At 40.5% G+C, this 23238-nt stretch overlaps 1 protein-coding gene across 3 annotated transcripts in view; it reads left to right on the top strand.

Annotated features, from left to right (window-relative positions):
- mrpl23 (mitochondrial ribosomal protein L23) overlaps window positions 1–23238 on the top strand; it is a 69680-nt gene that overhangs the window by 25960 nt on the left and 20482 nt on the right. For all 3 annotated transcript variants that reach the window (XM_061823409.1, XM_061823407.1, XM_061823408.1), the window contains one exon: window positions 12506–12579. In XM_061823409.1, coding sequence (XP_061679393.1) covers window positions 12506–12579 — 74 coding nt within the window. The remainder of the gene's footprint in view (window positions 1–12505; window positions 12580–23238) is intronic.

Here is a 23238-nt window from a genome sequence, read left to right on the forward strand (position 1 = left end):
GGCTTCCGGCCCTTAACAAAGTCTGATACATTCGCCACCAGGTGGCAGGCTGATTAGATTACACAAACTGCTGGAAAGTTAAGCACTTTTAACATGCAGGAGTTCCTACGTTTTAAATGTAACAAAATCGCCAACGATCGGGCTAATTGAATCATGGCAGCCAAAATGGCGATTACAATTAAAATTTGATTTGTGCAGCCCTACGTCTGGAGTTATTTTTTTTTTCTACAAATTTTGCCTACAGTGAAAGGTTTCCTTTTTAAGTGTCCGTACCTCCTTAATAGTGAACAGCAGACTTTAAACATGTTTCATGCATAAACATGTTGCAAACTCGCTGTCACAATGTGAATGTGGGTTTTAGTTCATCTGTCCTAGCTTTGATCGAATGGCATGCCCCACTCGCTGCGCATCAATTGCGCCACTCAGCACGTATTCAAGTCACTTAATGCGAACTGCTTTGACTTTGTATCTATCTGAAATACACTTAACATCCAGTGTGAATGCAGCATTAGGCAAACATTTTTCCCTCGATGGGTGAGAAGCTAGACAAAAGCATGCCCCTGCTCTAATTCACATCAATACTGACATGGTCTTAAAAAAAAAAAAAGATTACAAAAAAATTATTTGAATAAAAACAAACTGTTTTGTCTCTAATTAAAGCATAATTCTGGAGGAAACTGACTCACCTTTCCTAGATTGTATGCCTGGCCTTCTGGCACTTACATCCCATCTTTTCGGAGAAATTCTGGGACTTGGTCTCGGTCACCCATCTTGTAAAAGTTCTTCTACCTCTTTTCCTCATTTTAGCAGGGCGGCCACCTTTAGGAATAATCCTGTTTGTTCCAAAGTTCCGCCATTTAAGAATTGTAGAGGCCACTGTGCTCATAGAAACATGAGTAAGTACAGCGGAAAATTATTTGTAACTTTGCCCAGTTCGGTGCCTTGCCACAATACTGTCTCTGAGTCCTTCCTGGCAGTCCCTTTAATCCATGGATTGTTTTTTACTATGATATACTTGGTCAGTCTTTCCAAATCATGTACTGAATTTGAATTGAACACAGATGGACTCCCATGACACACGTCAGTAAGAGGTTTATGTATGGTCATGCTTTACCATTATTTGTACCTGGGTACTTTAAGTTCTAAAAGTGGTACAGTATATCTCCTGGAAAAATATGAATCAAGTAAAGTAAAGTAGAGAGAACATGTTTGATCCCAAAGAACAAAAGATAATATTGTATGGACAGATGAAATAAAAATAAAGTTTAAAATAAAATAAACAAAAGACTTTACATAGACCATGAAACGAAACCCCAAAGGAAAAGATCACCTTGCCAACAGTCAAGGATGGTCGAGGATCCATAATGCCTGTGGGGCTGGTTTGTTAAATCTCATACTGGAGGCCTTGACTTTCCCACAGGTATGATTAAAGCAGAGAATTAGATCTTGGCAACTGAAATTTTATAGCGAATTGTCTTACCCAATGTACAATTTACAAAAACGTGGTTTGAGATGAAAATCATAGGTCCTCCAGCAAAACAAAAACCCAAAGCACTGTTTAAAAATGGCCAGCAATGAGTCCTGATCTTAATCAATTTGAAAATCTCTGTGGAGAACTGATAATCTCCCATTGGGGAAAGGAACCCCCCCAAATGTTCAAACACTTGAACAATCAGCAAAGGAAGAGTGGGAGTAAATAACATCGGAGAAATCCAAAAAGCTTATTGATGGATATAAGAAACATTTGGCACCTCTGATCACCAGCAAAGGTTTATTTAACTAAATATTGAGGGGTTTCCAGTATTGCTGCATGTCATTTTTTTAAACAGCTAAGTTAGAAAAAAACCTTTTAAATTATTTGGGACTTCCAACTAAAAGATCCTGTTAAGTTTTGTAGTTGTGCCACTAATGGTGAACAGGAGTGTTTGTGTTGCTGTGAATAGAGGAAGGTCGAGTTTAATATTGAATATAACGCAGGGCAAATATCGACAATGCTTGTTGGCTTACATTGATTTTTTTTTTTTTTTAATAACTTAATGTAGATTACTTAGGGAGGGGGAAAAAATCAAATTTTAATGTGGAGGTGCATCATCTATATAAAAACACTGAAAAGGATTATAAGTAACACTTCCTGATTGTACCGTATATGTGAAAGACTTTCACTTCCATCCCCAAGTTGATGTCTTGGCACCCCAAGCCGACACTGACAGGCTCCCGCAAAGCTTCCTTTGGATCCGTGTTTATGAAGGCATAGGTCATTTGACAAGCATGCAAGTGTCTCTAATTTTTCTAAAACATAATGACAGTGATTTTTTTTTCTTTGAAGGATTCAAACTATCTCAAAGCCAATTTCCTATTGACTGAACTCAACCGAATCAGCATTATTGGTCAAGTATGCTACAACATACACAATGAATGTGTCCACTCTCGTATAACAACAAACAGCCATGATGACAAAATATACATTTAGAACAAGAAAAACCCAAGTAGGGACCGCCAACCTGCAATTAAAGTGTACCAGTAGTGTGGTGATACTGATATACTGTAATGGCGTCATTTAGAGCTCTTTAAAATGACTAACCGTACAAAGATCTGTTCCTGTGACAATTGTGCAAACAATGCACTTCTTAAACGCATACAGTGCAGATTCTCAAATTCTTGTATTTTTGCATAGTTTCCACACTGTTTAAGATCATCAATCAAATGTAAATATCAAACAAAATTTAAAATGGTTTATTTTTAAAGAATGGTTTAATTTACCTGGCACTGTTTGAAAAGGTACTGTAATTGTTGTCCTTGTTTGTTAAACCATGAATGAATTGTGGTTAATTACAATTTTTGGTTAATTTTCACTGGTCACACACAAGCCTGATAACCCATAGACTCAATTAAAAATAATCTGTTCCAACAAAGTTAAGTCAGACAAAACACTTTGGACACAATCACAAAAAAATCCCAGCACAGTTGAGAAATAAAGTAATTTACATCTATCTGTCAGTCTAGAAAGGGTTACAAAGGCCATTTCTAAAGGTTTACAATTACACCAAACCATAGGGAGAACCATTATCCTCACATGGAGAAAACAGAACAGTGGTGAACTGTAGGAGTAGCTGGCCTACTAAGATGATCACAAGAGAACAGCAATGACTCATCCAGGAGTCCACAAAGGAACAACAATAAGGTAGTAACTGGGCAAAAATGGCCTTAATGGCAGACAGAGGTCGAGAGTGAAACCCACTACTCGGAGAAAAGAACATAAAGGCTCATCTTACTTTTGGAGAAAAATATCTGAATGATTTACAAAACTTTTGCGAGAATATTAAATGGCTTGATGGGATGAAAGTTGATTTTTTTTGAAAGCGTGTGTCCCGTTACATCCAGCTTAAATGTATTGCAGCATTTCAGAGTAAAAAAAAAAAAAAAAAACATCACACAAAATCAAACATGGTCGTGGTAGTGTGATCTTGGACTGCTTTTCTTCAATTCTTGGACAACATGCTGTGATTGACAGAACCATGAATTCTGATCTTTAACAGAAACTCATGAAAGACAAAAAGACAACGTTTGCCATCAGTTTTTGATCTCACACTGAAGCACATTCCGGGTTCTTCAGCAGGATAACTATCCAAAACAAACCAGCAAGTCAACTTCTGAATGGCTTAAAAAAAAAAAAAATGGAGATTTGGGATTTGCCTAGTTGAAGTCCAAACTTGGATCAGATTGAAATGCAGTGGGATGACCTTTAAAAGGTGGTTCATGCTCGAAAACCCTCAATGTCCGCTGAATTCAAACTATTCTGCAGGGAATAGTGGGACAAAATATCTCTAAAGAGATGTGAAAGATTTATTGCCTGTTATCAAAACAAAAAACAAAACAAAAACCCACTTCATTTCAGTTGTTGCTGGTGGAACGGCCCGACAAACTTTTATGTTTAGGGAGCTGTTACTTTTTTATACAAGGCCAGGTAACTTTGAATAATTTTTTCCTTAGTAAATTAAATGACCATTTGAAAAGAAGAATTTGAGACCGGTAACAGTATTTTTTCACGGCACTGTAAGTGGCCACTAATGCTCAAATCAATGTGAATGCTCTGTTTGTGAACTTTGCACGTCTGCCTCCCAGATTGGGATTAAAAATTTTATCAGATTGCACGGACAAATTGAATAACCAGTCTACAAATAATAAAAAAAAGACTGAAGTTGGTGTATTCTAGAAAGCCATTTCATACATCTTGAGAATTTTACTGTATTGCTATTGAATTTCATATAATACTACAGAAGACAGCAAACTCATTTCTTATGTCAGTAAAAAGGTGTAATTTGTAAACTTCTGGTACTCATTGAAAATGTAATTAATTCAAGCATTAAAGCAAAGTAACAAGTCATAATATCCCTAATTCCTAAGACTGTTTACTCGGGTGGTATCATTAGACCATGCCAAAAATGAGAGCTCCTTTGGAGTGTAGGTGGAAACGGGAGTTGTGGTGCATTGGCAGAGGCATCTCGAGAAGAAAGGGGTCTTTTGGGGCCTATGTGATGCTGTAGTGCGTCAGAGAAGGTATCCCTGCCTATGTTGAGAGTTCCATTCCATTGGCAGCATAAAGACACGAAGAAGCAGAAAAAAGTGAGGGGTGCAAACGACCCTTTCTTCCCTCCATGGGTAACTGGTATTTTGGAAGGAGTTGCCATGGAGACTCCTCTGGTCTGGGATTTGTAATGTGATATCTAGCTGCCAAACCGCAATCTCTAAGTGGGAGAAAGTGGGAGTGGTTGCATTTGCGAGTGTTCTAGGAAAATGTTGCTTCTATGTCTCTATATGTTGGGAAACAAGTACCTGAAGTCAAAATGTTTTTCCAACATTCTTGTATGTCTGTGGATCCATTGGGTAGTTATTTTGTTTATGGAGATATCGGTTCGTGTCTTAACACGGTAGTCATATTTCTCTGTAGAATTCTTTTTTTTTTTTTTTTTTTTTCAACAATGTGACCACAAATCTGCAAAGCGTGACACGCATCTTACCTCAGTCTCCCACTTACACGGTCCTCCAGTTGGATCGGGGGAAGCAGGGTATTAGCCTTTTACAACTTTGCTTACGGTTTTCCCTGAGCAGTGGGCTGCCATCCTGGTGATTACTAGCTACCAGGCACGCACGCATACTTTTAAATGACCACAGTGGAAGGTTTGGTTTTCATGTTATAATTTATAACTATTCCCATGGCATCGTCATTGATTTTGACTACCATTTGACTTCACCAACAACAGGTTCTCCAAAGGATTTAAGTATTTTGAAGCCCTGGCCATTGGCCTGTCATTAATGGTACTTTTGACCTTTTTTATCTTCTACATGCTGTACCAGATTGGGAGTAATTTATGAAAAAAATGGCATTTGATTTATGTATGTAATGCAAAGGTGACAATTCTACTCCCCGCCTTACCACGCACACACGTACCACATTTACTCCCCAAGTCCCCTGTCCTCCCTCCACTTGGTGAGATTTGACAAGAAAGAACATGATGTCATTATCATCTCCAGCTGGGGAAGAGGTTAACCAGCATTCCCTAGTCAACAAGAGCAGTCTCTTGTTTTTCCTGCTTAGATGCAAACTATGCAGACCTTTGTTTGACCAGAAAATGAATCATCACATTGTCTTGTTTTTCAGATAATACTGGAAGGTATCTTGATAATAATGGTTGTACACGTGGTTGTCACAATGTTTTGCTTTTAATTTTGTCCACGAAATTGGTAAACCCGATTAACTAATCACAATTACCAAAATATCAGTCACATAGACAATATTTACTTATTTTTAATCAGTCTATATTACTGCCACTTTATTCTCCTCAAACATGGCTTATACAGCAGATAAAACTTTGTCAACAACATAAAATAAATTCCGTTTATTTTCTTTGTATTGGAGCTTGGAGGTCATCCAGCATCACTGAAATATTTACATTAGAATTTGTAGGTTACACTTTATGTATACGTGTCCTGTTTTCCGAAAATTCAAGGAATTTTGACATTCAACTAAAAGATCTTGCTCTCTAGCGCTCTCGTTCTGCCTCTTTCTAGCTCTCTCACACTCGTGCCCTTTGACTGTCCATTCTAACAGCAAGTTAACCCTACACCACATCTTTTTCAGGTTTCATTTCCTCTGTTGCCATAGTGGGTGGTTCCTCATGTGAGCAGCATGACTTTACATCTGCTTAATATATGTGCCTTGAGATAATGTCTGTTGTGAACTATCGCAACTCGATATAATTAACCTGAAGTGACCGGAAAGCAGTAATGAGCTGACCTGCTCTGCATTCCGAAATGACTTGAAAATGAAGTCTGTCCGGATTATGTGCGTCGCAGAAAACATGTAAATAAAAAAACAAAAGGCAAAAATACAATGCCAATATTCAAGGAGTCTGAATTATCATTTTCAAAGCCTGCAATTGAAATACCTCAAGAAATGTAAAAAGTGCATTTTCCTCACAATCACGATTCAATTTACTCAAGCTGGCCTCGGTATGAAGCGCAATGCTAGTTTATAGAAGGGTAGAAGGAAGGAAAGAAATATCTAATGACGAGATCGTTTTTGCATGATTAAGGCCAGCCACACACCAACTGAACTCTCTTGCAGTTTGCGTTGTTCAGCAACTAGTTTTCATGCGTGGTCGACCATTCGCCTCAGGTCTGGCTGTGATTCAAAATTTGAATCATAGGTGAACACTGTTGAATCCCCCAGATTAAATGGCCAAGCAAAAATCCATGTGCGAATTCACAAAAAATGTTTTTGGATGGACGCAAGAACCAGCCAGAAATCATGACAGTTGCAATAATATGGATCTATATTTATAGTTTCATTTGTCTTGAAAGTAAACGGAGAATCTCTTGCCAAAAATCCAGAGATTGCATCTGTGAATGGGGCGAATGATAATTTCAAACAGCTTCTAAAATAACCACTACAATAACTTTTATTCTAGCATTCTTACTCTCTTTCTGGGAATGACTTCTTCCTTGAGAATTGTCTCATGTTTTCATGGTTTAAGGAAAAAAAATGCAATACACTATATTAGATGTGGACCCACAAAATGTGATTCGGGACTTCAGTTTTATTTAGTACATGTGCAGTACTCAATTGCTTGGTGTTCAGACAAGAGTTGCCTACTGTAATTTTTTTTTTGTTATAGTCCACCTCACTCATGTTCCGCCGCCACGTTTCCCTGTGTGCGGTGGGTCCAAGATTGTAAGAGTGGTCAGTGCTTGGCAAAGCATATAAAAAGGGTTAAAATGCTGTATTTGGTGATGTCCCTGAGTGTCAGTCTTAATGGAGCCTAAACCTTTTAAAGTTATTCATATTTGAGTTCAAATAAAGTTTTCCATGGCCCGCTTGTAGGACAAATAAAGCCTTGGTTTTCTTTTCTTCATCTTCTGGCTATTTGTATTTTTCTGAGTTTTTTTGGTGGAATGGTTATTTATACATACATACATACACATATTTTATATATATATATATATATATATTATATATATATTCCTTGAAGAAAACAAGTATGTGAACACCCTGCTATATTGCAAGTTCTCCCCCTTAGAAATCATTGAGTGGTCTGAAATTTTCATCGTTGGTGCATGTCCACTGTGAGAGAGATAATCTAAAAAGACAAATCCAGAAATTACAATGTATGATTTATTAATGATTTATTTGTGTGATACAGCTGCATATAAGTATTTGAACACCTGAGAAAACCAATGTTAATATTTGGTATAGTAGCCTTTGTTTGCAATCACAGAGGTCAAACGTTTCCTATAGTTGTTTGTCAGGTTTGCACACACTGCAGGAGGGATTTTGGCTCACTCCCCCACACAGATCTTCTCCAGATCAGACAGGTTTCTGGGCTGTCGCTGAGAAACACGGAGTATCAGCTCCCTCCAAAGATTTTCTATTGGATTTAGCTCTGGAGACTGGCTAGGCCACGCCAGAACCTTGATATGCTTCTTACGGAGCCACTCCTTGGTTTTCCTGGCTGTGTGCTTCAGGTCATTGTCATGTTGAAAGACTCGGCCTCGACTCATCTTCAATGCGCTGACTGAGTGAAAGAGGTTGTTCCCCAAAATCTCACAATACATGGCCGCAGTCATCCTCTCCTTTATACAGTGGAGTTGTCCTGTCCCATGTGCAGAAACACCCCCCCAAAACATTATGCTACCACTCCCATGCTTGACATTAGGGATGTTGTTCTTGGGATAAAACTCATCATTCATCTTTCTCCAAATACGGTTAGTGGAATTATGACCAAAAAGTCCCAGTTTGGGCTCATCTGAACACAAAACTCTCCCATGACTCCTCTGCATCATCCAAATGGTCATTGGCAAACTTAAAACGGGCCTTGACGTGCTGGTTTAAGCGGGGGAACCTTCCGTGCCATGCAAGATTTCTAATCATGACGTCTTAGTGTATTACCAGCTGTCACTTTGGAAACGGTGGTCCCAGCTCTTTTCAGGTCTTTGACCACGTCCTGTCGTGAAGTCCTGGGCTGATTCCTCACCTTTCTAAGGATCATTGAGACACCATGAGGTGTTATCCTCTATGGGGCTCCACTCAGTTTGAGATTGACCGTCATGTTTAGTTTCTTCCATTTTCTAATGACTGGTCCAACAGTGGACCTTTTTTCCCCATGCTGCTTGGCAATATCTCCGCAGCCCTTTCCAGCTGTGAGGAGTTGTACAATATTGTCTCTGGTGTCTTTGGACAGCTCTTTGGTCTTAGCCATGTTATAAGTTTGAGTTTTACCGACAACCTGGAGAGAAAGTTGAGGTTGATCTCAGTGCTCATCCATTGAGAGCCTGCTGACGTACTGGGTTTCCATCTGATACGGGAGCTGAACTGAGGCAGACAGAGCAAGGCTTGGGAGGACAATTAAAGCAGCACAGAACATCATTGCCTGCTCTTTCTCTTCCATGGTAGACATTTACTCTGCAGAGCTCAGAACATTATTAAGGACACTCCAGACCATGGTTCTCAACTGTTTGGGCTCCTCCCGACTGGAAGGTGGTATAGATGCACAAAAGCAAGGACGAACAGAGTTTTTTTTTCTGAGAACCATCAACATCCTGAACACTAATTTTACCTCAATTATTAATCAATAGGTGAAGGCAGGCAGTTCAGGCTGTACCCCACCTCCTGCTTGATGACTGCTGGAATAGGCTCCAGCACTCTTGCGACCCTTGTGAGGATAAGTGGCTCAGAAAATGAATGGATGGATGGATATTTTACATATTTATTTTTATTTTTTAATGTACTTTTTTTATCTTGCACTTTTGTATGCACTGAAACAGCAGAAGCTCTCCTATCTCATTGTGTGATGTACAATGACAATAAATGGCATTCTGTTCTTGCATGGCTCTAAAGACCCCTATGATGTTAAAACTACACATGAGAATGTTTTCCCTTGACCCAACCTTGGTCACCGGGGACCCCCACTGGAGCCAGGCCTTGAAGTGTGGATTGAAGGTGAGGGCTTGGTGGCTGGAGCTGCACCCATGTGGCCCGGCCAAGGACAGACTGAAAAGGTAACGTTGGTCCACCTTCTTATGAGCTCACCACAATGTGAGAGAAGCCAAATGGCCCAGGTGCAGTGTGATCTGGTGGGTGGCCAGAAGCAGGGACCTTGGCAATCTGAACCCGAGGTACAGAAGCTGGCTCTCGGGGCGTGGAATGTCACCTCTCTGGCAGGGAGAGAACCTGATCTGGTGTGTGAGGTCATGAAGTTCCAACTCTATAGTTGGACTTGCTTCCACGTATGGCTTGGGCTCTGGTACCAGTCCTCTTGAGAAGAGTTGGGAGTCTCATCCTCTCTGGAGTTTCCCCACAGTTAGACTTAGTGAGCTGATGTGGATATAGTCTTTGCCCACTTGTACATTGGGGTTCACCCAGGTACATGAGAGGGTAGCCTACATCCGGCTTCAGGTGAGGGGAAGGTTTCACACTCTTGTTTGTGCTCAGGCACCAAATACCAGTTCAAAGTACCCACCCTTTTTGGAATCTGCAAAGGGGCAGCTCGAGAGTACTCCCATTGGGGACTCCATCATTCTGTTTGGGGACGTCAATGCCCACATGGGTAATGACAGTGAGATCTAGAAGGGCGTCAATGGGAGGAACAGCCCCCTTATCAAAACCTGAGTGGTGTTCTGTTGTTGGACTTATGTGCTCCTCACATATTTTCCATAATGAACACCGTGCTCAACCATAAAGGTATCCATATGTGCACCAGGATAGCCTAGGTTACAGTTTGAGGATAAACTTTTTATAGTAGTGTCACCAGAATTGCGGCAGCATGTCTTGGACACTCTGATAAAGAGAGGTGCGGAGCTGTCAGCTTTTCACTACATGGTGGTGAGTTGGCTCAGATGGTGGGGGAAGATGCCAGTCAGATCTGGCAGGCCCAAATGTAATGGCAGAGTCCGACTCGTGTCTTGGAAGCGGTGGGGGACAATGAGTCTGAGTGGACCATGTTCTGCACTTCCATTGCTGTGGCAGCCAACCAATGCTGTGTCTGTAAGGTAGTTAGTGCCTGTCACGGCGGAATTCCCCTAACCCATTGGTGTACACTAGAGGTGAGGGATACTGTTAAGCTGAAGAAGGTGTCCTGTTGGGCCTTTTTAGAATGGAGGCAGCTGATAGGTACCAGGTGGCCGAGCTGAATGCAGCATTTGTGTTTGCTAAAGCATAAAGCTGGGAATTGGAGGAGTTCAGTGAAGCCACAGAGAATGACTTCCGGATAGCTTTGACGAACCTCTGGTCCACCATCTGACCCTGCACCATCAACACTGTACTTTTTAGATACGGTGCTGCGAACTTCAATTTAGGACATTGTGAGTCTTTGAAGACTTCTTTAATTCTAGCAACATGCCATCCCATGAGGAAGTAGAAACTAGGGTCTCTGAGATGGGCCCTCCTATCTCTGAGGTTGAGGTTAAAAAGATTCTTGGTACCCCTGAGGTGGATGAGATTTGCTGGTGTTCTGAAAGGCTTTGGATGTTTTGGAACTGATGGTGATACACTTTTGCGACATCACAGAGACTTTGGAAACACTGCCTCTGGATTGGTAGACTGGGGTGTCATCCCCCTTTTTAAGAAGAGACACCGGAGGGTGTGTTTCACCTGCTGGTGTATCACACTCCTCAGCATCCCTAGTAAGGCTTATTGAGCAGTCCTGGAGCGGAGAGCCTTTTAGGAAGTTGAATCTCAGATACAGGAGAAGCAGTTTTTTTTTCATCCTGGCCGTGGGACAATGGACCAACTTTACACCCTTGCCAGGGTCCTTGAAGATGCATGGGCAGTCGCCCGACCAGTCTCTGTTGTGTTTTGTAGACTTGGAGAAGGTGTTGGACCGTATCCTTCAGGGAGTCCGGTTGGGGGTGGTCTAGCGGTATGGGACACTGAACCCCCTGATCTGGGTTGTACAACCAGTGTCAAGAGTATGGTCTGCATTGCTGGAAGTAACTGGGATTCATTTCAATGAGGATTTGACTCCCCCGATGTTGCCCTTTGTCACAGATTCTGTTTCTAATTTTTATGGACAGAATTTGTAGGCACAGCCAAAGTGTAGAGGGGATCTGGTTTGGTGACCTCAGTGTTGCTTCTTTATCTTATAATCATCTTATCGTTATCAAGCTGTGATCTCCAACTCTCACTGGAGTGGTTTTCAGCTGACTGTGAAGCATTTTGGATGAAAATCAGCACCTCCAAATCTAAGATCATGGCCATCAGTCAAAAAAGGGTGGAGTGCCCTGTCCATGTTAGGGTTGAGATCCTGCCACAAGTGGAGCAGTTCTAGTGTCTTGGGGTCGAGTCAAAGAGTTAGGGAATAATTTGTATCAGTCTGTTGTGATGGAAAAAAAGTGCTCAGCCAAAAGGCCAAATTCTCAATTAACCAGTCAATTAACATTCCAATCCTCACCTATGGTCGCAAGCTGGGGGTCATGACCGAAAGAACAGGATCCAGGGTACAAGCGGGTGAGATGACTTTCCTCCGCAGGGTGTCTGGGCTGTCACTTCGAGAGAGTGTGGGAAGCATGATCATTTAAGAGAGACTCAATAGATCCACTGCTCCTCCACATTGAAAGGAGCCAGATGATGTAACCTGGGAATATCATCAGAATGCCTCACCCTCAACCCTTCCAGGTGAGGTGTTCCAGGTACGTCTGGGAGGAGATCCCGGGCATGATCCAGGACACGCTGTAGAGAATACGTCTCCAGGCTGGCTTGGAAAAGCTGGATGGCATGGCTGGGGTGAGAGAAATCTGTCCTTCCCCGCTAAAGCTATTGCCCCCACGACCTTTGGATAAGCCGAAGAAAATTGATGGGTAGTTTGGTTATCTTTAAAAATTGGTTTCAGTTGGCCTCATGCAAATGAGTTCATTTTGTCTTCTGTCATTTTAATATACTGACATAATCAGATTTCATATTTGCATACTGTGGTGATTCTGCATTTAAGTCATAGCTGTTTTTATTTTTCAGGTTCCAACAAGAAGAGGAATCACCTTAACCAGAGGGTGAAGCAACCTGACTATAAAGTAGCGTATGTTCAGCTGGTAAGAAGACATCACATATATTATAAATGTGTTTCTTCCCTGTTATTGTGTTTGGTCAACATGAGCTCATTGACTCTGGTCTTTTTCATGGTTGGGGGCTTTGAACATCGAGACCCTTTTCCACTGCACTGTACACAGTTTTCCACAGCTGTGCTTGGCTCTATTTACGGTGGTCAGTTTTTCATTACAATCAAGGACTGCCTCAGTAGTCGTGTGAAAAACTGATATGAAGTTACTTGTTTAAAGGGGGATAAAATGCATCATTCGGATAGACCCTAAACAGTTAGCATAAAACAGTATTTTTGTGTTTAAAATGGGACTTTTTGATGATGGGGAGTGAAATTATTGTTGCCAAATACATTCAGGTGATGATGAATTGAGTAAAGCACAATGGCATTTTAGGTTATTTCATGTTTATATTCATCAGAATCTCATTCATACATTGACCAACTAAAGCTCCATAAGCCAGTCTGAGCATTACCCTGCCCTCTTCAAAAAGGAAGTTGGCGGGGTTTGTAGTGGTAATATATGTCCACACCGATGGCAGTTGTTGGCATTTAAAGGTATTCATAGCAGTTATTAGCAGGGATATGCTGAATTATCAATTGTCCACAAAGGAGGCTTGTAGTCATTTGATCAACAGGAAACAATGTTTCAGGAGTTACTATTTGAGGAGAAATTCCAGTGGTCAGACTGAAAAACACAATATGATCAAATAATTTCCAATTGAAGTGTTTACAGTGCAACAAACCGGTGTTTCGTCACCACATACGATTCACAACAAACCCCAACTGCAGCTCAATCTGACAATTCACAATAAAACAAAGATTTAATTTACTCTTAACAGTAGACTTCCGCAATGTTACTCACACCAATAACCATAATAATACTAAAACAAAAAGGTTCTCATAAGTTTGGGTATAGACAAAAGGCCAAAATTAATAGAAAAATGTTTATAAATGATCTAAAGAAACATTAACACCTGCACCTCTAACCATTTTTGGCATACCTTGTCAATGTATTCTCTATTTTCTATAAAATCAAACAGTCCTTACTTAAAATGTAAAAACCTTCACATTTTTAATTCACCATTGATCTAGATGTAAAATCAATAATCCTTGTTTGGTGACTTTTTTTTTTTTTTTTTTTTTTTTTTTTAGCCAGATCCTTAAACACCAGTGCTTATTTATGGAACACTGCCCACCTGACAGACAACCATCTGTCTCAAAATGGATGAATAATGAAAATTGTGTGAATGCAACAATTTGGATACAGAATTTAAGAAGCAACCATCTTTTGAAAGCAGACTTTCTCTGTTCTGTCACCAAGGAAGTGGTCTGGAATTCCCAGCGGAGTGTGAAGTGTTGCCTCTGTCTCCCCCTTCAATTGTGTGCGCGCATCATTCATGCCACTGAGCCCTACAGGACAAGTGTTTGCGTTCCAAGTGTCAATTACTTTGTAATTGCAATCATGCTCACTTGATGAATACCAGCCATAAATGTCTAAGTGTAGGTTCTTTACTCTTAAAATGGCTCCATATAAAAGGTCTATAGAACCTTATTTCTCTGCTTTGGTTTCACAAAAACATGCTCTCTCTCTTGCTCCTCAACACAATGCTTGCTCTCTCTCTTAGTTGCACACACACAAACACACAAAAAAATCTCTTTTGCAGTAGTTGGTTCAAAACAAGATTGTTCCTAATTGACTCCACATGTGGGAGAGTGTTCTGTAGGTCGACGCTCACACCATGGTCCCCCCCATTCTACCCCTCATCCCTCTCTCCAGCAAATATTTCAACTTTAATTCAGTCTCTCTCTCTCTCTCTCTCTCTCTCTCTCTCTCTCTCTCTCTCTCTCTCTCTCTCTCTCTCTCTCTCTCTCTCTCTCTCTCTCTCAGGTTTTCTCTCTCTCATTCCTTACTCAGTTTGTGGTTGAGGGGAGGCCTCTTGTTAGCGGGGTTCCGTGACGGATATTTTCCTCAGGCTAAGGGGGTGACCCAGCTATTGGGTAAATAGCGTCTGCTTGTGTCTGCGTGTGTGCTTAGTGGAGTTGAATAAGGCCATGATGGAGTCATGCCAGATTGGGGAGGTCCAGAGACAGGGCAAAGTTATCACAGGGTGCTTCTCGTGTATTATATATGGCAAAAACAGCAGTTAAGCAATGAACAATGTTTTGTCGATCAGGTTGTTTTTAGGTCTGGCTAGTAGCTACACTTCACGAGGACTGATGTTTCACAGTCACCCTGCTTTCATCACTGGTAAAGGCTACGCTCGGAGTAAAAGTTGCTTTAAATGTTTGTAGTCAACGCACACACTTCCGTCTGATTCTCCAAGAAGCTTACTAAAAAAAATAATTTGATGTCACACTTTTGACCCAATTTTCTTTTCAAATAGCTTTTCTTTTGGGGGCTACGTTAAAGATTCTATGTTTTACAATTGAGATGGCTCATTGAGGGGACCGCAATTATTTTACAAATCCCTTTTAGGAATTGACTCATTTCATGACTTGAAGAGAAAAGGCTATAAGTAACAGATTCTGGACATGTCAAACATATCTAATGTCAGAGAATTCTACCATAAATTTCTATAAAAAATACAATATGTTCTGTCAAATTTGAAGTCATATTTAGAGCAAGCCATCATCGTAAAACCGTGGTGGCTCGTTATTGGAAGATTTTGCAACGTGCCTACCGCTATTGTATAGTTGTTAAATGCTGTGTTAAGTCAGTTAGTCCCCAAATACATGAAAAATTTAATGTGAATTTCAATCAGGCTTGTTTGTTTTGTCTTAATTTAAAAAAAAATATTATTATTGTTTTAGGAGGCCACGATTAATAAGTTAGAGGAACGTTTCTCCACTGTGATAGTACAATGATTTTTAGCATTAGTTAAGCCGTGGCGTGTTGATACAGTGAAGAAAATAAATGTTTGAACACCCTGCTATATTGCAAGTTCTCTCACTTAAAAATCATGGAGGGGTCTGAAATTTTCATCGTAGGTGCATGTCCACTGTGAGAAGTAATCTTTAAAGAAAAATCCAGAAATCACAATGTATGATTTTTTTTTTTTTTAAACGATTTATTTGTGTGATACAGCTGCAAATAAGTATTTCAACACCTGTATCAGCTAGAATTCCGACCCTCAAAGACCTGTTTATCAGCCTTTAAAAGTCCAACTCCACTCCATATATTATCCTGAATCAGATACACCTGTGTGAGGTCGTTAGCTGTATAAAGGCACCTGTCCACCCCATACAATCAGTAAGTCTCAAACTTGTAACATGGCAAAGACCAAAGAGCAGTTCAAAGACACCAGAGACAAAATTGTACAACTCCACATGGCTGGAAAGTGCTACGAAGAAATTGCCAAGCAGCTTGGTGGAAAAAAGGTCCACTATTGGAGCAATCATTAAAAAATGGAAGAAGCTAAACATGACGGTCAATCTCAATTGGAGTGGAGCCCCATGCAAGATATCTCCTCGTGGAGTCTCAATGATCCTTAGAAAGGTAAGGAATCAGCCTAGGACTACACAACAGGACTTGGTCAATGACCTGAGAAGAGCTGGAACCGCTGTTTCCAAGGTGACTGTCGGTAATACACCAAGACGTCATTGTTTGAAATCATGCATGGCACCGAAGGTTCCCCTGCTTAAACTAGCACATGTCAAGGCCTGTCTTAAGTTTGCCAATGACCATTTGGATGATACAGAGGAGTCACGGGAGAGAGTTTTGTGGTCAGATGAGACCAAAATTGAACTTTTTGGTCAAAATTCCACTAACTGTGTTTGGAGGAAGACAAATGATGAGTGCCATCCCAAGAACACCATCCCTACTGTGAAACATGGGGGTGGTAGCATCATGCTTTGGGGGTGGTTGTCTGCTCATGAAAAAGGACGACTGCACTGTATAAAGGAGAGGATGACCATGGACATGTATTGTGAGATTTTGTCGAACAACCTCTTTCCCTCAGTCAGAGCATTGAAGATGGGTCGTGGCTGGGTCTTTCAGCGTGACAATGACCCAAAGCATGCAGCCAGGAAAACTAAGGAGTGGGTTATGGCGTGGTCTAGCCAGTCTCCAGACCTAAACCCAATAGAAAATCTTTGGAGGGAGCTGAAACTCTGTGTTGCAAACAAAGGCTACTGTACCATTGGTTTTCTTCTTCTCTTTCTTTTGGCTTGTCCTGTTAGGGGTCGCCACAGCGTGTCATCTTTTTCCATCTAAGCCTATCTCGTGCATCCTCCTCTTTAACACCGATTGTCATCATGTCCTCCCTCACGACATCCATCCACCTTTTCTTTGGTCTTCTTCTCGCTCTTTAGTCTGGCAGCTCAATCCTCAGCACCCTTCTACGAATATACTTACTCTCTCGCCTCTCGCCAAGTCTAAACCATCGAAGTCTGCTCTCCCGAACATTGTCTCTTATACATCCAACTTTGGCTGTCCCTCTAATGAGCTCATTTCTAATCCTATCCAACCTGTTCACACCAAACGAGAACCTCAGCATTTTCATTTCTGCTCCCTCTCAGGTGTTCAAATACTTATTTGCACCTGTATCATATAAATAAATCATTAAAAAATCTTCTGGATTTACTTTTTAGATTCTCTCTCACAGTGGACATGCACCTACGATGAAAATTTCAGACCCCTCCATGATTTCTAAGTGCGAGAACTTGCAATATAGAAGGGTGTTCTTCACTGTAGTTGGTGTGGCGCAAAATAGAGTAACACAAAGCATTCCTGCGCTACGTCCTGAGCAACAAGGACCACGACAAGAATGAAGGTGGAGACACTTTTTTTTTTTTTTTAACCAGTACTGGGAGGTCCTCCACCTTAATAGTCAGTCGTACTCGAGCCATTTCACACTGAGGTAAATATGCCATGACATCAATAAATGTTATTGTGATTGGTTATCAGTGTCCAAAGCTATACCCTAGGCCAAATTTGAACACTCTAAATACTGTGCACCCTCACTCTACTAATTATACATGTTTGGTACTCAAACAACACAGTAACACACTTGAATATGGTGTGTTTTTGATATTTTCAGTGCGCATGTGCGCTTGTGCACCACTTATATTTCCCTCTGATAATGTACTGAAAAAACATTTTTTTTTCTTCTTTCTTTCTTGCTCAGCACCGCTAAGCAAATACTCTTGCTTGTTACCGGCTGCAGCACTTAAGTAAGCTGAGTGATGAGGGTGCATCTTGAAAGCTCTGAGAGAGTGACACAGGGAATATATGAATGGGATGCTGAAGGGCTTCCAGCATTTCTGAATGATACAGTTAAATGTCAATCAGGAGATTCTTCTTAGAGGCTTGGATCATATACAGTGAATATAAAAAGTCAACACATTCCTGTTCACCACCACACCAGGCTTTTGTGATATCAAAAATTAAGATGATTTAAGTTTCAAAATGTTTTCCACCATGAGTGAGCCTATAGTATTTTTACATCCACTATGTGTGGCAACATTTGACATGTTTTTTTGCAAGTCATGAACAAAATATCTATTTAATGAAAATCATGTATGGAAACTTGAAAAACAATCTCAAACATTTTCCTCGTAATGTTTTCAGAGGAGGTCAAGAGTGGAGAAAGCACAGTTTGTGTTCTCTGTGTGGTGGGTGGTGCATGGCACATCCAGGTACTAGTGGGATGCTTTCTTTCAGCCATGTAACAGAAATTGCCGCAGGTTAATGTCTGCTTAAGTTGTTTTGGACCCACTGAAAGCAAGTATAGGTAAACCAAGATGTGTGCCTAACCCAGTCCTATGTGCTCACTGTTAACATTGTAATAAATCACCTGTATCATTCATACAACCAGCACAGTTATCCATTTTGTGGTGTTCAAAAATAGTCAAATCAATGATTTGGAAATTTGACAACAAAAGGATGACCACGCGCACAGATGTTGTCACAATGTGGTCTTACGTCATCATCAAGCGGGCAGCTGATTTTTCTCCACATTGACACATCGTGTCAATTATAAATAGGAAACAAAATCTGAACAAATTGGCGCAATCCTTTGTTTGAATTTGTACAATACTGCACTTGCGGTGATTAATCATACTTGCATGTCTCTTATTTAGTTCAGCGTAACGTGTTTTGTAACTGTGGAAAGGGTTACAAAGCATTGGTCATTGACTGGAGGCCAACAAACTGGAACTGCCAGCCAGATTATTTTGTAGCTCAGACAGGAAATGATAACTGAAGACATCAACAAAGGACTCACAGTTATAGAATGCAAATGTATATATTTCTGTGTCTCTTTTTAATCTTGTCCCAGTTTGGATGAGGGACAACAGACAAGTGAAACAGTCTTTTTAAACAAGATACATGGGGGAACAGGGCTGAGATCTCTGTTTGACTGACACTAGATGGCAACGTTTTGCCTCCATCCTTTGATTACAGTCTTCCGTGCATCTCATGTTATTGCCTTTTTGCAGCCTCAAAGTAGATCCTTTGGGGCTTGTGTGCTGTGGAATGTTAGGAAATCAGATAAATTCATAAGAATTCTAATTTTTATGAAATGTAAATTTCTTAAAATGCAGTCTGAATGCTTTCAGAATTAAGCATTATCCCTCGTGCTAAATTGGCATGGGTCATCACATCTCCATTGAAAAATGAATAATTTTTGTGTAGCTGCAAGAACACTTTGTGGGGCTAGTAGTAATAAGTATTTTTGTAACTTAGAAAAGTTTTAATTGGTATGACTGATTTAGTTTTTCAATTGGATACATCCACTTTCAATCATTGACATGCTCCAGCCCTGAATGTTATTGACAGTAAAATCGTCTCCTTGAGATTTCAAAGCAAGTACTCTACACTAGACTTATTTTATTCTCTTAAATAGCAATACACGGACAAAAGGTTTTCCTTTCAGAAGAAGAGGATACGCTTTTTTTTTTTTTTTTTTTATAAATACAATCTTGTCTCTTCTCAACCATTACATGGATGACAGCAGTTCTTGGTCTCTTTGCTCCCCATTTCCTCAGCAGTACGGTGCCATTTAAATGTTGATGAGTAGAGTACATGATGCCCAAAGGTTTGGACACATCATGCAAGCCTATTGCAGATGTGTTTATCTGGCTGGAAACTTAGTCGTGGGAGGGGGGAATGTGGACTAATGCTTTGTGTTGCTGATCTCGGGGCTGAGTGAACCTGCGCCTCTGTGGAGCAGCCGGGTCGATGGGGAAATGTTGCTTATCTGTGAGGAATTTTATTATTTTCAACTATTTGGATTGCTGTGGCTCCCACTCTCATTCCCTCCCTCTGCTTCCTTTTCACCTAGTCACGCAAACACACGCTTTCCTCACACAGGCCTGTCTGTCTGCCTGGCTGCCACTGTGCTTCCTTCCCTTCCCTGTCCTGCCTCACCCTTGCTTATCACATCAATTAACATGTTTTACTTGTGCCACTTTGCCCTCATCGCCCTCTGTGTTTGGCCAATTTTCATCAACTGTAATGGTACCTACTTATTTAAAAATGCCTTATTTTTATTGTAGTATGTACTTTGTTCCAAATTATTATGCATATTAAATTTAAGTTGAATAAACATTTTATCTCTATTTTTACTGTGAAAGTTTTTGCATATGTTCTTTCTTTTGATATCTGTTATATAACTAATACAATCCTTGGAAAAGTTGAATTCACTTGCCAGGTGAGCCTCAATGGAAAATTGCATGCACTGGTAGTTTCACAATATTAAGCAAGTGATAGTTTAGGGAGGGAAAGAAGGCTCTTTCTGCTGATGAAAAGCGCAGAATAGTCGGAGCCGTTGGCCATCATACTATTAAATAAATTGGGTATGATTCCGAAAGCAAATGAGTTAAAGTTGCACCAGAAAGTATTCAGATCTTCACTGAGCTTGATTATAACAGCAAAGGGTGTAAATACCTATGTAACTATTATGAACAGCTTTTAAATATCTGCTTCATGATTTGCAAGCACCTCTATGAAGCTGCTGATGGCGGCGGAGTCTCAAGAATATCTCGATGCAGGATCCTCCAAAGAGGTGCAGTCCAGCATAATGGGTTATTTTTAGCCACCCTTAACCAGTCTCACAATCACAAACATTTCTAGTGGGCTCAGAAAAACAAACTCAGATACTTGACTGGCCTCCCTCCAGTCCAGACGCGTCTCCTATTGAAAATGTGTGGCACATTTTCAGCGTAAAATGTGACAGCGGAGACCCCAGACTGTTAAAACAGCTCAAGCTGTACATTAAGCAATAATGGAAAAGAACTCAAGAGTTGAATACAAATCTTCAACCATGAGTGTCCTCATTTCCTAAACATTTATTGAATGTTGTTAAAAGAAATGATAACACATTGGTAAACATGAGCCTGTCTCAGCTTTTTTGAAACTTGTTGCAGCCACAAAATTCAAAGTTATTTGCTAAAAAAAATATATATATATATCAGGTTTAACATTAAATATCTTGTCTTTTTAGTGTATTCAAATAAATATAGGTTGAAAATGATTTGCAAATCATTTAATTGAGTTTTTATTGAACGTCCCAGCTTCATTGGAATTGAATTTGTACATCAATACTAATTTTCAAACAGTTGTATTAACTTGGAAATTCTGTGCTACTTTGGATAGTTTACATGGAATTAGTTCTAAATGACCAAGGCTAGTGAAGTGTTATTTTGGAGTGGAATTATGGCAAGCTAGCAGGCCCCTTTAAATTGACTGAAGGTGTCAACATGATCCCTGGAAATTACATGGTGTTTCAAACAAACCATTTCCTGTCAAGGTATAAGGTCTTCCTCAGGAAAATCATCATCCTCTGTCCTCAACCCTATTGAAAACCTGTGAAGCATCCATAAAGGAAGATAATGGTAAAATGTATTGCCAGATAGCAACACTAGGAGGAAATTCTTGCATCATCAAATGAGATATAGACACAAACTCTTCCTAGTCTGGATTTCAGTACAGTGGTTTAGGATATTTAAACAGTGGCTGTGATGTTTTTTTGACGGGCGGGGATTTTTTAAATGCTCAATGTACTCACAGATTTCCAAATTTGTTAAAACAATGTAATGAACTTTTCCGAGATATTCAAAACATTTTCATGCATCACCAGTTTTTGTTCCATTTTTCTCATTGTGTCATTGATTTTGTTTTATTTTTAGCATCTAGACCCCCCCCCCCGCAAAAAAAAAAATCCTGGCAATTGAGTAATGAGTAACTTTTATTAGGTATCAATACAATGAAGAGTGATCATTTCCTTAATAAAGGGCAAAAGATTTATTAGCCAGTCAGTTGTCCCATTAGCTCCATCTTTGTCTGTTTCATTTTCCCCAAGTGATCCTTACTTTATCTCTCAACCAGAAGCATCTTCTGGCATCTTCCTCGTTTCTTTGCATTTTTCCTCCAGCTTCCCCTCATCTCGATAGCCATGCAACACACACATGCACAAATGTGCTTGCTCATAACCTTTCATGATTACCTCCTGACCTCCTGACCTGCTGCTGCTTTGATCAGCCAATCAGAATCTGGCGCCACCCAGGTTCTCAGTTGAGCTGCCACTGGCCTGATAAAGCCCTCTGATAGGCCCCTGCTGATGCATTTCCTGTTTTGCTATGTGTCTTCGTTTTTTATTTCCTCCACCAGCTGGACATGCATTCCTGGGAGTTGAAGACGGGGGCAGGGGCATTGCCTGGATGTTTACATTGCAGTTGTATGTAGGGGTGACTGTATGCGTTTGGTTTTGTGCAGGGGCCCGAGTGTGTCTTGTGTCTGTGTACATGTGTGTTTGGTAGACTAGATAGTTGGCGCTGGGGTGCTTGGAAGAGGTTATTGAACTGGAGAGAGTGGGGCTGTTGTTTACATGAGGAGCAGGGGTAGAAATGGGGTACATTGTGGGGGTTGGGGTTGACATAGATGGAAGGGATAATGATAGTGAACAGCTGTTAATGTGTGTCTGTGTGCGTCATGGCGGTTAGGTTCGCGCCAGGCAAGGTTTAGATGTTAAATAGAAAAGTGGACAGTTCAAGAGAGACGACGATCAGATTCACCATTTGTTGTTCATGGCATGGGAATATTTGGTTGTGTTGTTCCAAGTTGTTGTTATCAGCTGAGTGTCCACTTCAACGCCAGATAGATGTCAGCATCTTTGTGGGTGGTTGGGTGTGTATTTAGATGGTGATGATCCTTTTCCTGAGAGCTCTGTTACAAAGGTCCAATGTCTCCTGTAGACGGCTGTGTGTGGACATGCCCAGACATGAAAACGAACATGTGCACGCACACAAAAATACATATCTTCTCACACGCACACACATGCACACACACACACACACACACACGCACACACACGTGCCTTCTGTTACCAGGCAGAAGTATTTACTCGTGCGTATTTATGTCTCACTAGACACATTGTTCAGTCTCTCTCTTCCTTACATTTTGTTCATACACCTCTCTGACTCTTGATCTTTTTCCCTCAGAGCATGCGTGAATAAGTTATCAGGTCTTTTCAGGACATTGTTTCCATTTAGGTTGATGAGAATTTCAATGATTAAATGTTTTTGTAGTATAACGTGATTAAAGTCTGGATAAATCTCTATAAACGTCTGAGAAATCTCAGTGGTTTTTCTTTTTTTGACCTCATGCGCTAAAAAAAACCCTAAACTAATAAATGATAGAATTTGACGTTTC

The sequence above is a fragment of the Syngnathoides biaculeatus genome, chromosome 6 (genome assembly GCF_019802595.1).
Source record: "Syngnathoides biaculeatus isolate LvHL_M chromosome 6, ASM1980259v1, whole genome shotgun sequence".
Taxonomy (NCBI): domain Eukaryota; kingdom Metazoa; phylum Chordata; class Actinopteri; order Syngnathiformes; family Syngnathidae; genus Syngnathoides; species Syngnathoides biaculeatus.